Below are 15,629 nucleotides of genomic sequence, written 5' to 3'. Positions count from 1 at the left end.
ATGTGTTTTCGTACTCATTGATTTCGATGAATTGTTTAAGTTCTTCTTTGATTTCCTGGTTGACCCAAACATTCTTGAGCAGAGTGGTCTTTAGCTTCCAAGTGTTTGAATTTCTGCCAAATTTTTTCTTGTGATTGAGTTCCAGTTTTAGAGCATTGTGGTCTGAGAATATGCAGGGAATAATCTCAATCTTTTGGTATCGGTTGAGACCTGATTTGTGACCCAGTATATGGTCTATTCTGGAGAAAGTTCCATGTGCGCTCGAGAAGAATGAGTATTCTGTTGTTTTAGGGTGGAATGTTCTGTAAATATCTATGAGGTCCATCTGGTCCAGTGTATCATTCAAAGCTCTTGTTTCCTTGTTGATTTTCTGCTTAGATGATCTGTCCATTGCTGAGAGTGGAGTATTGAGGTCTCCTACAATTAATGTATTGTTATCAATATGACTCTTTATTTTGGTTAACAGTTGGCTTATGTAGATGGCTGCTCCCATGTTGGGGGCATATTTACAATTGTTAGATCTTCTTGTTGGATAGACCCTTTAAGAGTGATATAGTGTCCTTCTGTGTCTCTTATTACAGACTTTAGTTTAAAATCTAATTTGTCTGATATAAGAATTGCTACCCCAGCTTTCTTTTGAGGTCCGCTGGCATGGAAGATGGATCTCTATCCCTTCACTTTCAGTCTGGATGTACCTTTAGGTTCAAAATGAGTCTGTTGTAGACAGCATATGGATGGGTCCTGTCTTTTTATCCAATCTGCAACCCTGTGCCGTTTTATGGGAGTGTTTAGACCATTCACATTGAGAGTGATTATTGAAAGATATGAATTAATTGTCATCATGTTGCCTGTGAAGACGTTGTTTTTATAGATTGTCTCTGTAAATTTCTGTTGTAGATCACTCTTGGGGTCTTTCTCCTTTTATAGAACCCCGCTTAATATTTCTTGCAGGGCCGGCTTAGTGGTCACATATTCTTTCAGTTTCTGCCGGTCGTGGAAGGTCTGCATCTCTCCATACATTCTAAATGAAAGCCTTGCTGGATAAAGTATCCTTGGCAGCATGTACTTCTCATTTAGTACCCTGAATATGTCTTGCCAGGCCTTTCTGGCTTGCCAGGTCTCTGTGGATAGGTGTGACGTTATTCTGATGTTCCTCCCTCTGTACGTAAGGAATCTCTTCCCCCTAACTGCCCTTAAGATGGTTTCCTTGGTTCTAAGATTTGCATGTTTTACTATTACATGCCGGGGTGTTGGCCTGTTTTCCTTGATCTTGGGAGGGGTCCTCTCTGCCTCTAGGACTCGAATGTTTGTTTCATTCCGCAGATTAGGGACGTTCTCAGCTACGATTTGCTCAAATACATCTTCTAGTTCTCTCTCTCTCTCCACTCCCTCCGGGATTCCAATTAGTCTGACATTGGAACGCTTCATGGTGTCACTTATTTCTCTGATTCTATTTTCATGGATTCTGAGTTGTTTTTCCCTGGCCTCCTCTTTTCCCTTTTTATATATTATATTGTCTTCCAGGGTGCTTATTCGCTCTTCTTCCTCAGTTACCTAGCTGTTAGATTATCTAGATTGGGTTGGAGTTCATTGATAGCATTTTTAAGTTCTGCCAATTCCCCTTTTATTTCTGCCCTTAGAGACTCTATGTTGCCATTAATTGATTTCTCCATTCTAGCCATTGTCTTCACAATTGCTAGCCTGAATTCCATCTCCGACATCTTGGTTATATCTGCATCCATTTGTAAATCTGCAGCATAAGTCATAATCTCTGAGTCTTTTCTATTTTGGGGCTCCTCCTCCTAGTTATTCTGTTGATGGGTGTTTGAGGGAATGTATAGAGTCCAAATTATTGACCAGAACCCAAGCAAGATGCACCTGTTTTCTTGGGACCTTAGGGTTGCTGGCCTCTTGTTTTCCCAGCCTGTCTTCTGCAGGAGGGGCCTGCCGCGCTGTTACTCAGGCAACTCTGTTTGGGAGGAGTTGCCCTGCCCCCCTGTGGCGGGGGATGGGCTCAATGGGAAGCAGTCTTTGGGGCTTTTGTTCTCTGGCGCCTTTCCCTGGCGGCTTTCCGCTTCTCTTCCGCGAGTCAGAGCCGAAGAGACTGTTTCCAACCCTCTGCCTCAGAGCAGAGAGATCGCAGTCAGTTCTTCAGTGAGCTCTCCAGACCACACTGTCTCCGTTTCTGTCCATGCTGCTATAAACTGCAGCGTCCTGGGTCGTGCACCCCTCCGCAGCGCCCCCAGTCCTGCCTCCAGGTCGGGGCACATCTCTGCCCTTTGTGCTTCTAAAACCGCCATCCGCTCCCAGTTCCCCCACGCAACCCGGCCGCTCTGGGTTTGTGCCCCGGGGGCTGCAGTTGGCAGGCGCGACCCCGCCTCTCGGGGTTCCGGCCCCAGGGGTGCCCTGGAGTCTTTTCCCTGCCGCTACTGGTCTGCGAGTCTATGCCTGTCCATAGGGCGCGAGGCTGTAGCTCACCGGCAGGGTAGGATCCCCACGGCCAGGCACCCTCCCGCTGCCGTTTATCCTCCGATATCTGCCCGTGGAATCACGGCTCCCCACTTTGTACCTCAAAACTAACTGCCTACGATATTCTGTTTGTAGAGATCCAGATCTTCTTACATGTCAGGCTGGTTTCGTGGGTGCTCAGAGTGGTCTGGTAGATAGCCAGCTCAATTCCGGGGACCAGTTGAAATAGGGTCCCCTACTCCTCCACCATCTTCCTCCCCCCCCCCGAGAATGCATTTCTTAAAAAATAAGGACATTTTCTAGCAGGACCACAGTGCCATCGTCCCACCTAAAAATTTTAAATAATTCCTGGTTACCATCTAGTATTGAGTGCATACTAAACTTGACCAAATATATAAAACATAACTGTCGATTGGCAAGGGGCTTCAATTTGTATGTTTATAAAACATAAAACATGCTTTTCTGACTCAAGATCCAAAGTCTACATGCTTTTTTTTTTGGTTATTTCTTTAAATTTTCATTTAATTTAGGCCTAGAATAGTTCCTCCTTCCATCTCTCACTCACCCTCCTTCCCCCAGTTAAACAAATTGGGTCATTTGTCCTGAATTTTTCACATGCTGGTTTTGTCTCTTTGTATCTTCATTTAATTTATTTCTCTAGCCTTGTATTTCCTGTTAACTAGATGTTAGCTCCAAAAGTTTGATTCGAGTTTGATTTACCTTTATGGGTGAGAATTATTCGTAGGTGGTGCTATGTACTTCTTGTTGTTTTGTATCAGGAGGCATATAAGGTCTGACGATTCCACTCTTTGTGATGCTAAGTTTGATCTATGAGTACAACACTTGATAGCTGGATCTTTCCAGGTAAGTTCCCCATCAACCTTTCACTTGGTGGTTTCACCTCCTGTTCTTCACCTAAATCAACCATTTTATAGGGTTTTCAAAATTGTGATTTTTCTAATTCAATAATTTTTGTCATATTGATGAACAGGAATTTCTTTTAAAGGATTTTCTCTCATCAACACATAAATTTAGGGCTATTTGGTTATCCTGAAATGTAGTTTATACAGGAAAGACAATAAATGTTTACTTTTCAATTTAATTGCCAGTGTTCAGAAGTAAATAGTTGTTTGCCCTAGGTGCCATGACCAACAATATGTTGGCCATCCTTTGAAATGGCCATCAATGAGCCCTGCCTTCCAGGATTCATTCCATGTGTAGCTCCCTTTCACATTATACCAGAGCTGGTGTGTGTAACCAGTTGAATATGGCAGAAGTGATGTTATGTTACTTCTAATGTTAAGTTATAAAAGAGACTGTGGCTTCCAGCTTTGTCTCTCTTTCTCTCCCTCCCTCTCAGATCATTCACTCTGAGGGAGGTCAGCTGTCACATTGTGAGGAGTGGCCCATGTGGTGAGGAATGGAAGCCCTCTGCCAACAGCCATGTGAGTGAGTTTGGAAGTGCATCTTCCAGCCCCCAGTCAAGACTTCAGATGACTACAGCACAGCTCAAAGGCTCAAAGCCAACAGCTAAGCTGCTCTCAGATTCCTGATGTGCAGAAACTGTGCGAGGTAATAAATATTTAATGTTTGATTCTAAATTTTGAGGAACTTTTTGTGCAACAATTGATAAATAACATTTTTGGTTTGGTTTCTCCTTTTGAACCTCATTACAAGCTCATGGATTTTTATTTTTATTTATTTACTTATTTTTAAAAAAGATTTATCTATTTGGGAGAGAGGGAGAGACAGAGAGCATGAGGAGATGCGAGGGGCAGAGGGAGAGGAAGAGAGAATCCTCAAGCAGACTCCCTGCTGAGCACAAAGCTGATGCAGGGCTTGATCCCAGGACCCTGAGATCATGACCTGAGCCAAAATCAAGAGTCAGCCACTGGACCAATGGAACCAACCAGGTGCCCATACAAACTCATGGATTTTTAAAAAAAATATTTAAGGAGTCTTAATCAATTACAGTCATTATTTATGATGTTCAAATAATTCCATCTTTGGCAGGTGGGAGTGGCTCTATTTTGTCTCTTGTGTCCTTTTCATCTAACTCTGAGAGTCTTTTTTTTTTTTTTTTGAAGATTTTATTTATTTATTTGACAGAGAGATAGCGAGAGCAGGAACACAACCAGGGGGAGTGGGAGAGGGAGAAGCGGGCTTCCTGCCGAGCAGGGAGCCCGATGTGGGACTCGATCCCAGGACCCTGGGATCACGACCCTAGCCGAAGGCAGACGCTTAACGACTGAGCCACCCAGGCACCTGAGAGTCTTTTTTTAAAAATTTAATTCAATTTTATTATGTTATGTTAGTCACCATACAGTATATCATTAGTTTTTTATATCAAGAGAGCTTTTCTTTCATTCTTTCTTTTCTTTTCTTTCTTTCTTTCTCTTTTAAACTTTATTTTATTATGTTAATCACCATATAATACATCATTAGGTTTTAATGTAGTGTTCCATGATTCATTGTTTTCTTTGTATAAAACCCAGTGCTCCATGCAGTACATGCTCTCCTTAATAACCATCACTGGGCTAACCCATCCCCCCACCCCCTTCCCCTCTAAAACCCTCAGTTTGTTTCTCAGAGTCCATAGTCTCTCATGGTTCATTTCCCCCTCTGATTACCCCCCCTTCATTTTTCCCTTCCTTCTCCTAATGCCCTCCATGCTATTCCTTATGTTCCACAAATAAGTGAAACCATATGATAATTGACTTTCTCTGCTTGACTTATTTCACTTAGCATAATCTCCTCCAGTCCCATCCATGTTGATGTAAAATTGGATATTCATCCTTTCTGAGGGCTGAGTAATACTCCATTGTATATATGGACCACATCTTCTTTATCCATTCATCTGTTGAAGGGCATCTCGGCTCTTTCCACAGTTTGGCTATTGCAGACATTGCTGCTGTGAACATTGGGGTGCATATGGCCCTTCTTTTCACTACATCTGTGTCTTTGGGATAAATACTCTGGCGTGCAGTTGCTGGGTCATAGGGTAGCTTTATTTTTAAATTTTTGAGGCACCTCCACACTGTTTTCCAAAGTGGCTATACCAACTTGCATTCCCACCAACAGTGTAAGAGGGTTCCCCTTTCTCCACAACTTTTCCAACATTTGTTGTTTCTTGCTTTGTCCATTTTTGCCATTCTAACTGGTGTAAGGTGATATCTCAATGTGGTTTTGATTTGAATTTCCCTGATGGCTAATGATGGTGAACATTTTTTCATGTGTCTGTTGGCCATTTGTATGTCTTCTTCAGAGAAGGGTCTTTTCATATCTTCTGCCCACTTTTTGACTTGATGATTTGTTTTTTGGGTGTTGAGTTTGAGAAGTTCTTTATAGATCTTGGATACCAGCCCTTTATCTGTAGTGTCATTTGCAAATATCTTCTCCCATTCTGTGGGTTGCCTCTTTGTTTTGTTGACTGTTTCCTTTGCTGTGCAGAAGCTTTTTATCTCGATGAAGTCCCAAAAGTTCATTTTTGCTTTTGTTTCTCTAGGCTTTGGAGATGTATCTTGAAAGGTGGCCAATGTCAAAGAGGTTACTGCCTATGTTCTCCTCTTGGATTTTGATGGATTCTTGTCTCACATTGAGGTCTTTCATCCATTTTGAGTTTATCTTTGTGTAGGGTATTGGAGAATGGTCGAGTTTCTTTCTTCTGCATGTGGCTATCCAATTTTCCCAGCACCATTTATTGAAGAGACTGTCTTTTTTCCATTGCATATTTTTTCCTGCTTTTTCGAAGATTATTTGACCATAGAGTTGAGGGTCCAAATCTGGGCTTTCTATTCTATTCCATTGGTCTACTATGTGTGTGTGTTTTGTGCCAGTACCATGCTGTTTTGATGATCACTGCTTTGTAATATAGCTTGAAATCGGGCAATGTGGTGGCCCCAGCTTTGTTTTTCTTTTTCAACATTTCCTTGGTGATTCAGGGTCTTTTCTGATTCCATATAAATTTTAGGATTGTTTGTTCCAGCACTTTGAAAAATGTCATTGGAATTTTGATCGGGATGGCATTGAAAGTATAGATTGCTCTGGGTAGCATAGACATTTTAACAATGTTTATTCTGATCTATGAACATGGAATATTTTTCCATCTTTTTGTGTCTTCTTCAATTTCTTTCACGAGTGTTCTGTAGTTCCTAGAGTATAGATCCTTTACCTCTTTGGTTAGGTTTATTCCGAGGTATCTTATGGTTTTTGGTGCTATTGTAAATGGAATCGTTTCTCTAATTTGTCTTTTTACAGTTGTATTGTTAGTGTGTAAGAAAGCAACTGATTCTTGTGCATTGATTTTACATCCTGTCACATTACTGAATTGCTGTATGAGTTCTAGCAATTTGGGGGTGGAGTCTTTTGGGTTTTCCACATAAAGTATCATGTCATCTGTGAAAAGAGAGAGTTTGACTTCTTTGCCAATTTGAATACATTTTATTTCTTTTTGTTGTCTGATTTGCTGTTGCTAGGACTTCTAGTACTATGTTGAACTTTTAAATTCTTCTTTCATTTCCTTGTTGACCCATTCTTTCTTTAGTAGGATGCTCTTTAACCTCCATGTATTTGTGATCCTTCCTAATTTACTCTTGCGATTTTGTTCAAGTGTCAAAGCACTGTGATCTGAAAATATGCAGGGAATAATCCCAATCTTTTTATACCAGTTGAGACCTGATTTATGACCCCATATGTGGTCTGTTCTAGAGAATGTTCCATGTACACTTGAGAAGAATATGTATTCTGTTGCTTTACGATGGAACACTCTGGGTATATCTGTGAAGTCCATCTGGTCCAGTGTGTCATTCAAAGCCCTTGTTTCCTTGTTGATCTGCTTAGATGACTTGTCCATTGCTGTGAGTGGGGTGTTGAAATCCCCTACTATTATTGTATTACTATCAATGTGTTTCTTTTTGTTTTTTATTGGTTTACATAATTGGCTGCTCCCAGTTTAGGAGCATAAATATCTATAATTGTGAGATCTTCTTGTTGGATAGACCTTTTTATTATGATATAATGTCCCTTTTCATCCCTTACTATGGTCTTTGGTTTAAAATCTAATTTGTTTGATATAAGGATTGCCCCCCCAGCTTTCTTTTGTGTTCCACTGGCATGATAAATTGTTCTCCATCCCCTCGCTTTCAATCTGGAGGTGACTTTAGGTCTAAAACGAGTCTCTTTTAGACAGCATATGGCTGAGACTTGCTTTTTTATCCAATCTGATACCCTGTGTCTTTTGTTTTAGCCCATTTACATTCAGAGTAACTATTGAAAGATCTGAATTTAGTGCCATTGTATTATCTGTAAAGTGTTACTGTATATTGTCTCTGTTCCTCTTTGCTTAGGGGATCCCCTTTAATATTTCTTGTAGGGCTGGTTTAGTAGTCACATATTCTTTTAGTTTCTGTTTGTCCTGGAAGCTGTTTATCTCTCCTTTTATTCTGAATGACAGCCTTTCTGGATAAAGTATTCTTGGCTGCATGTTTTTCTTACTTAGTGCTCTGAATATGTCATGCCAGCCCTTTCTGGCCTGCTAGGTCTCTTTGGATATGTCTGCTGCCAGCCTAATGTTCCTACCTCTGTACATAAGGACATTTTGTAGCAAGCTGCTTTCAGCGTTTTCTCATTGTGTCTGAAATTTGCAAGCTTCACTATGGTATGTAGGGTATTGATATGTTTTTATTGATTTTGAGGGGGTTCTCTCTACCTCTTGGACTTGAATGCCTATTTCCTTCCCCAGATTAGGAAGTTCTCAGGTGTGATTTGCTCAAATATACCTTTTGTCCGCTTTCTCTCTCTGTGTATCTTTCTTCTTCCTCTGTGACCCCAATAATTCTAATATCATTTCACCTTATGGTATCACTGATTTCTCAAAGCCTTGCCTCATGGTCCATTAGTTGTTTTTCTCTCTGTTCCTCAGCTTCATTCCTTTCCATCTTCTTGTCTTCTATGTCACTGACTCTCTCTTCTGCCTCATTTACCCTAGCTGTTAGGGCATCCATTCGGACTGCATCTCAGTTAAAGAATTTTGAATTTCAGCCTGATTAGATTTTATTTCTGCACTACGAGATTCTCTAGAGTCTTTTATGGTTTTTTCAAGCCCAGCTAGAAACTTAATAATTGTTATCTTAAATTCCAGCTCTGACATTTTGCTTATATCTATATTGATGAGATCCTTGCCAGAGAGTAATACCTCTGGTTCTTTCTTTTGTTGTGAACTCCTCCTAGTCATTGTGTCCAGAGAAGAATGGATGAATGAGAGAACAAAATCAACAGTATCACCCACTCTCCAAGTGAAATACACACTAGACAAATCCTAGTAGGTCAGAAACCAAAAAAGGAAAGAAAAAAAAAAAAAAAGAGAAAATAGAGAGACTATAATCTCCCAGGTCGACAAAACAGGGTGATCCACTTGGTCCTGGATATATTTTGGTCTGTTTGTTAGAAGACCCTAAAACCCAAAATTGTAAAGAAAGAAAAACTTATGTATATACAAAAATAAAATTGAATACAGTTAAAGGAAGCCAAAAATGAAGAACATATCTATAAAATGGAAATATAAAAGTGAAAGTTTAAAAAAGACCCACAAAGAGTTGAGAAAATACAAAACTAGTTGAAAAGGAAAAAAAAAAAAAGAAAAAAATGAAAATTTTAAACTGAAAGATAAAGGAATCATGAGAAAAAACCTTGAATTCTATATACTATTTTCCCCTAGTGCTGGTGTTTTGCAGTTCTGTGTGCTCCATAAACTTGGTATTCGCCTGATGTTCCAGCTTCTGGCGGGTGGACCTTCTGTGCTGATTCTCAGGTGTCTTTGCCTGGGTGGAGTTTCACCACCCCTTGCCGGGGGGCTGGGCTCAGTGTAAGCTGCTCTGGTTGCTCTGTGTGCCTTTTGTTCCCTGAAGGCTTTCCACAGTGCTTTAGAGTATGAAGATTACAATGTTGGCACCCCAATATCCAGCCCCAAAGCTGAAAGTCTGTGGCCTCCTCCCTTAGGTAAACCCTCAGGGAAAAGTGGTCTTCACTTTTGTGTGCACCAAACTCTGTAGACTCCTGTGGTGCGCACCCACACTGATCCTCCTGGGGGAGTGAGGGGGGACTTGCCTTGGTTCTGTTGCTTGCTGGGCCCCTGCTCTGAGAGCAGTAGCCCAGTTGGGCCGTGGTAGGCAGTTCAGTGCAACACTGAGCTGAGAGCCCACTCCTGGAGCTTGCTGATTATAGCCATTTCACCATTCCAATGCTTTGGAACTCTGCTGCACTCAGGCATGCCTGTTCTTTCTGTGACACAGGGGATCCTGAGGCCGCACTATCCCACCTAGGATTCTGCCCTGCTTTGTCACCTGAGCACCTTTCATGCAGGGACATCTCTCACTGGAGCAGACCTCCAAAAGTTCTGATTTTGTACTCCACTGCTATATCACTTTCTGGCAGCTGGCTTATGGAGGCTCCCTCCCCCAGGGTTTATCTTCTGGTATATCCCCTCAGATTCACTTCTCCTCACCTCCTATCTTACAAAAAGTGGTCGCTTTTCTATTTTTGGGATTGCAGCAATTATTTTCTTACATCTCAGGATTAATTCATAGATGTTCAGATTGATTTGATAGATATCTAGCTAAATTCAAGGGGCCAGATGAAATGAGGTCCCCTACTCTTCTGCCATCTTGCCTCTCTTCCATTCTCTAAATAATAACATTTTATATTGATTTCACTTAGGTGAAACTCCTCATTTCCTTCATTTCTCTTATCTAAGAGACTTGAGAAACTCTTACTCACCTCCTTTCACACATGTATAGGAAGAAATTAATTAAAATCCACAAGACCATTTTAATTTTCTTTATAGAGACTCAACATCTCCCTATTCTCTGTAACAGTGGTTGTCAAACTTTAGCCTGATTACCTCTAGTGTTTGTTAAAAACATTAGTTGCTGGGTCCATGCTCAGATGGTTGGCTCAGTAGGTCTGAGGTGAGCCTAAGGATGTCCATTTCTGATAAGGCACCAGGTGATGCTGTTGCTTCTGATCCAAGGAGCACACTACCTTACAGGAAAAGCCCAAACTCCTTATCAGGCCATGAGGGTAAAAGTTAAGCTATGCTAACAGAGAGACCCCAAAATGGAGTGGCTTAATTAATTTTAAATGATATAGGACCTTTTTCTCCTGTAATAGTGTGGAGGCATTGCTGTGCTGGAGAGGTGGATCTGTTTCCATGTTATTGTTCCATTCCCTCTTAGGGTTTGGTAAAGCTAGGTACCGTCCACATTCACATTCCAGCCAAGAGGAAGGGGAGGGGAAGAAGGGTGTGAGCAAATGGCTTCATATGTGAAGATAACCCAGGAGTTGCCCACATTACTTCCTTGGCATTGTGTTGGTGGATGCCAGGCTCAGAAATGCAATATGTACATTGTGGCCCTGTGTCCAGTTAAAACTAGAAGCCAAATGTGGAATGGGTATCAGTGGGTAGTTGATCTCCAGCACAAAGGCCCTGCTGGCAGGATCAGGTGCCTGAAAAGGAGTTTTATTTCCCATGAAGGTTTTAATTCTTGTGGGAAGAAATCAGTGTCCTGGGTAATCCTACATTAAAATAAATTTCCCTGTGAAATATTTTCTTAATACTTTGTACATATCTCTATTATTGTACTTAGCCACATTTCATAATTATATGTTTAGTTATCTGTAATCCTTGAGTAGTCTTGAAGCTTTTTAAGTGTATGAAGCTTCTTTATGTGTCTGTATCTTTCTCCTTGTAATTTCTGTCTACTTCCTACTTATTTACAAAGTTAGCACCACAACAAATCTTGGTACATGGTGAACACCCATTATAAGCTCTTTGCATAAATGAATTGGTTTATCTTCTGTTGGTAAAGGTCAGTATTATTTCCTAGCTGTCTTCCATCTAACTCATGATTTTGCTGACCATTTTTCTACATGTAATATTCTCTTTACTGCACTCTTTACATCTTTGTTTCTTAAAGTGTAGATCAGAGGGTTAAGAGTGGGTGTGATGATTGCATAAAAGAGAGTGAGGAACTTGCCTTCATCTTGGGAGCTGCTGTTCTGTGGTTTCATGTACATGTAAATGATTGTTCCATAAAACAGAGTTACTACTGTGAGGTGGGAACCACATGTATTAAGGACCTTACGCCACCTTGCCTTTGACTTGATCCTCACGACAGCTTGAGTGATAACTCCATATGAGATGAAAATTAGTGATATAGGTGCTAGAAGAAATATCACTCCAAGAGCAAAGACAGTGATCTCAATTACTTTCGAGTAGACACAAGCCATCTTGATCAATGCTGGCATCTCACACAAGAAATTATCCACTTCCCGGTGTCCACATCTGGGTAACTTCAAAGTCAAGGAGCAAACAGTTAAGGCGCTGCCAAGGCCACCTAACCAGGCGGTGAGCACCATCTTCTGGCAAAGCTGAGGGTGCATTATAACTCTGTAGCGAAGAGGTTGACAGACAGCAGCATAGCGGTCATAGGCCATCACAGCCAGGAGAAGACACTCTGTGGCTCCAAGGTCAAGGGCAAAGAAGAATTGGAGCACACACCCTCCATAGGTAATAGACCGTGTTGGACCCCACAGATTTACCAGCATCTGGGGGATAATGCTAGTTGCATAGCAGAGGTCCAAAAAAGACAAATTGGATAAGAAGAAATACATGGGAGTATGGAGCTGGGTGTCTAGGTAAGATACAAGAATGATGGTTGTGTTTCCTACCAGCGTCACAATATAGAAGATGAAGACAACCCCAGAGATGATACGTTCTAATCGGGGTTGATCAGAAAACCCCAGCAGGATGAAATCCGTTGTGGAACTTCCATTGTTTGTGTCCATGGCTCCTTAGGAAAGTCTAGGAGACAAACCATGGCAATCAAAATAGCATCAGCCCCAGGTAGAAATAAAAATCTCTGTAGTTTGTCATGAGTATCCCAAATTCACTTATTTGTGTGTTTTTTCTCATTTGGAACACCTCTGTTAACACTTTTCCTGCGTTCAGTGCCCAAAGCCTCTCTGTGTTCATGCATAACCAGAGTGGTTTTATTTTTATTTATTTACTTGTTTTTTAACTTTATTTTATTATGTTATGTTAATCACAATACATTACATCATTAGTTTTTGATGTAGTGTTCCACAGTTCATTGTTTTCGTATAACACCCAGTGCTCCACACAGTATGTGCCTTCCTTAATGCCCATCACCGGGCTAACCCATCCCCCCACCCGCCTCCCCCCTAAAACCCTGTTTGTTTCTCAGAGTCCATAGTGGTTTTAACAATAATGTGGTAAACCCAGTCACACTGAATTGTAAATCATTGAAAGGGCTTAATTTGCCATGATGCCTATGGTTCTGTGTATTTTGATTAAGAAATCCTTGTAGTTAATGATATAATTGAAGAGTGGGATATATTCTGAGGGGTTGTTCCTTCTTGAATGTGTGACATAAGCATCACTTGATAATGACAAATTTTTCCCTTGTCAAAGAAATGGAGTTTGAGATAAAAAATTAAATGACCCATTTTCTTGGAATAAGCTCCACCATTTGGTAACAGGATCACTTTCCATATTCACTTCTAGATGTGTTCATTCCAGCCATTGTCATCACCATCACCACCAACCTCCTCCTCTTATCTCCCCTCCTATTCATCATTGCACACATGGCTGTTCCTGTATATTTTGGTGTTCCCTATTATAGTGACCTTTTTTGGTGCCAGGAAAATATCATCTTTCCTTTTAACCTTCATTTCCATGTACAGAGGCCATGTGTTTCTTGGAATACCTTTCATGATTGCTATTACACCGTATAAACAACCTACTTACTTGTTGCAGAGTTAAAAACTAATTCCAGAAACATTTGGCTATCACATACCCACAGCAACCACCTGTGTCAGCCCCTACTCACCTGACCATTCAACAAAATTAGCAAGGTAGGTAACTCGAACAAGAAGCAGCTCAGTAAACAGTCAGTGAGTTGTTTTTCTGCATGGCCTTTACCAAATACATGAGTCAATCCTCTGGTTGCTTTGGAACTCTATAGGTAAAGCCTCATTTCAATTCTGAAAGATTACAGAAAAGGGATTAAGAAAACATAAATTTCACTATTTTTGAATATGTTAGCATATCATTAAATCAATGGAATGTTTAATGATTGAATTATTTATAATTTTTTAGTTTTTATTTTTTGGTTTATGAATGTTTTATGCATATAATTTCTGACCATGAACTTCAGACCTAGGGTACTTTGTATTCATAGTGTTTGGGGACAAGGACTAAAAAATTTATTTGCTGCAGTTAGAGTAAAGTAAGGTAAATTAAATTACCTACAGTATATGATTGTTACAGGCAGTTTAGTTAGAACATGAAAATGTTTAATCATGAAAAGGAACTGTTATTACCAAGTGGTATGAGATAGGGGTATAGTTTTTCTCAATACAACATGGAAATTTAATTTGAGTGTGAAGTTTTTATGTGGTGAATGTCATCTTTGGCATAATGCTTAAGTGCACAGATTCTGGACTCAGATCTTGGTGTCAAATCCCAGCTTCACTACTCGGAGGTAATATGTGCTTGGGCAGTTATGTAACCTGTTGGTACACCAGGTTCTCTATATGTTCAGTGAAGATAATAATATTCTTCAAAGGGAGGTGGTGTGGGTTAGTATTTGTGAAAACACTAGGAACCGTGCTCGGTTTGTATCAAATTCTCAAAATTGAAAATTGTATTCATCTACCCACAAATTATTATTATTCTATTTACCCCTGTTCTCTTCGTTTTTCACACTGGTGATTTTACCATGATAGGCTAGAACTAAACTTGGAATGCTTAAAATTTACGTTTGCATAACTTTTTAAATGCACAGACACTCATGTACACAAGAGTGCCCACACACATGATGTACAATCTGAACTGATAAACCCAGAGGCAGGAGAGGACAGAGGACTTGGCTCCTAACACCTTGATTACAAAATGCACAGGGGTTCTTTGCCCACTTAAGGTGGGATAGATTGGGGATTAAAAGGCCATAGAATTTTAGAGTTGAAATAGACTCAGAAAGCATGATCCAGACTTCTGCCCTAGGAAAGAGCTCTCCCACAGAATGTTCACACAACTCCTGTTTTCAGAGTCTCATAGCTGTCCTTTAATCATGGAATAAGTCAATTCAACATGACTTCATTAAAAGAACAGTTTTATTATACAACAAAACATAGATACAGAGAAAAGCGAAAGTTTGATGAGTTAAGGTGAATTTCTTGTAACTAACAGGCAGGTCAGGAAATAGAACCTTGGCAAGCACCCCAGGAGCTTCTTTGTGCCGCATCCCAATCATTCATTACCTTTCCCTTTCCCCAAAGTATCCACTGTCCTGATGTTTACAGTAATCACCTCCTTGTATTTTAATAGCTTGATTACCAAAATATGCATCTCTAGACAATATTGTTTAGTTTGGCTCATTAAAGACTGTCTATACGTCAGGGCTGTCTGGGTGGCTCAGTTGTTAAGCGTCTGCCTTCAGCTCAGGTCCTGATCCCAGAGTCCTGGGATCGAGCCCTGCATCGGGCTCCCTGCTCAGCGGGAAGCCTGCTTCTCCCTCTCCCACTCCCCTTGCTTGTGTTCTCTCTGTCAAATAAATAAATAAAATCTTAAAAAAAAATTGTTTATATGTCTTTTGAGTTTCCTTCAATATTAGAACCGACTATCCTATATGCTCTGAGGTTTATGTTCCCATATTAAGTGCTTGATGGTGGTCGGCTCTTCCTAACACTGTACGATGTTTAATTACCATGCTTCTTTGGTTGGTATCAATTGGACTCACCTGGTTTATTGAATGCCTTCAATTAGTGAGTTGGGAAGTGAGCACGTACTCTAGGTATGCTGTACAGCTGAAGAAGACCATGAGCATCCATATTGCATGTACAGTTTCTAAAATATATGTTAGCTAGGTTTCGCAGGTTAAAAACATTACTGGCTCAGTTTAAGCTTTGGGTCACATAAGGCCCCAGGAATCCTTATCAGATATGTCAAACCTGAAATTACACATTATGTAATTTAATATTGTGAATCCAAATATAGGACTTTTCCTTTATGCTTATAAACATTTCCACGTTGGTTTAAGCCTTGGGTCTCAATTTATAGCTATTTTTATAATTTTAATATA

At 40.4% G+C, this 15,629-nt stretch overlaps 1 protein-coding gene and 1 long non-coding RNA gene across 2 annotated transcripts in view; one reads left to right on the top strand and one right to left on the bottom strand.

Moving 5' to 3' along the window:
• LOC135365512 (uncharacterized) overlaps window positions 1–15,629 on the top strand; it is a 214,727-nt gene that overhangs the window by 3,745 nt on the left and 195,353 nt on the right. The window contains exon 2 of the long non-coding RNA XR_010413457.1: window positions 3,830–4,041. This is a non-coding gene — a long non-coding RNA (uncharacterized LOC135365512). The remainder of the gene's footprint in view (window positions 1–3,829; window positions 4,042–15,629) is intronic.
• LOC123842034 (olfactory receptor 2W1-like) lies at window positions 11,368–12,312 on the bottom strand. The gene has a single exon (XM_045871475.2). The coding sequence runs from the start codon at window positions 12,310–12,312 to the stop codon at window positions 11,368–11,370; it is 945 nt and encodes a 314-aa protein (XP_045727431.2).

This window comes from Mirounga angustirostris, unplaced genomic scaffold, assembly GCF_029215605.1.
Source record: "Mirounga angustirostris isolate CCGP_5_RB_7025 unplaced genomic scaffold, mMirAng1.0.hap1 SCAF_8, whole genome shotgun sequence".
In the NCBI taxonomy this organism is placed as follows: Eukaryota; Metazoa; Chordata; class Mammalia; order Carnivora; family Phocidae; genus Mirounga; species Mirounga angustirostris.
Note: the sequence above shows the minus strand (reverse complement) of the source record. Positions and strands in the feature narration are given on the sequence as shown.

What these genes read in the sequence shown, in the direction of transcription:
- LOC123842034 (XM_045871475.2), bottom strand. Translation starts at nt 12,312, where the DNA reads ATGGACACAAACAATGGAAGTTCCACAACGGATTTCATCCTGCTGGGG.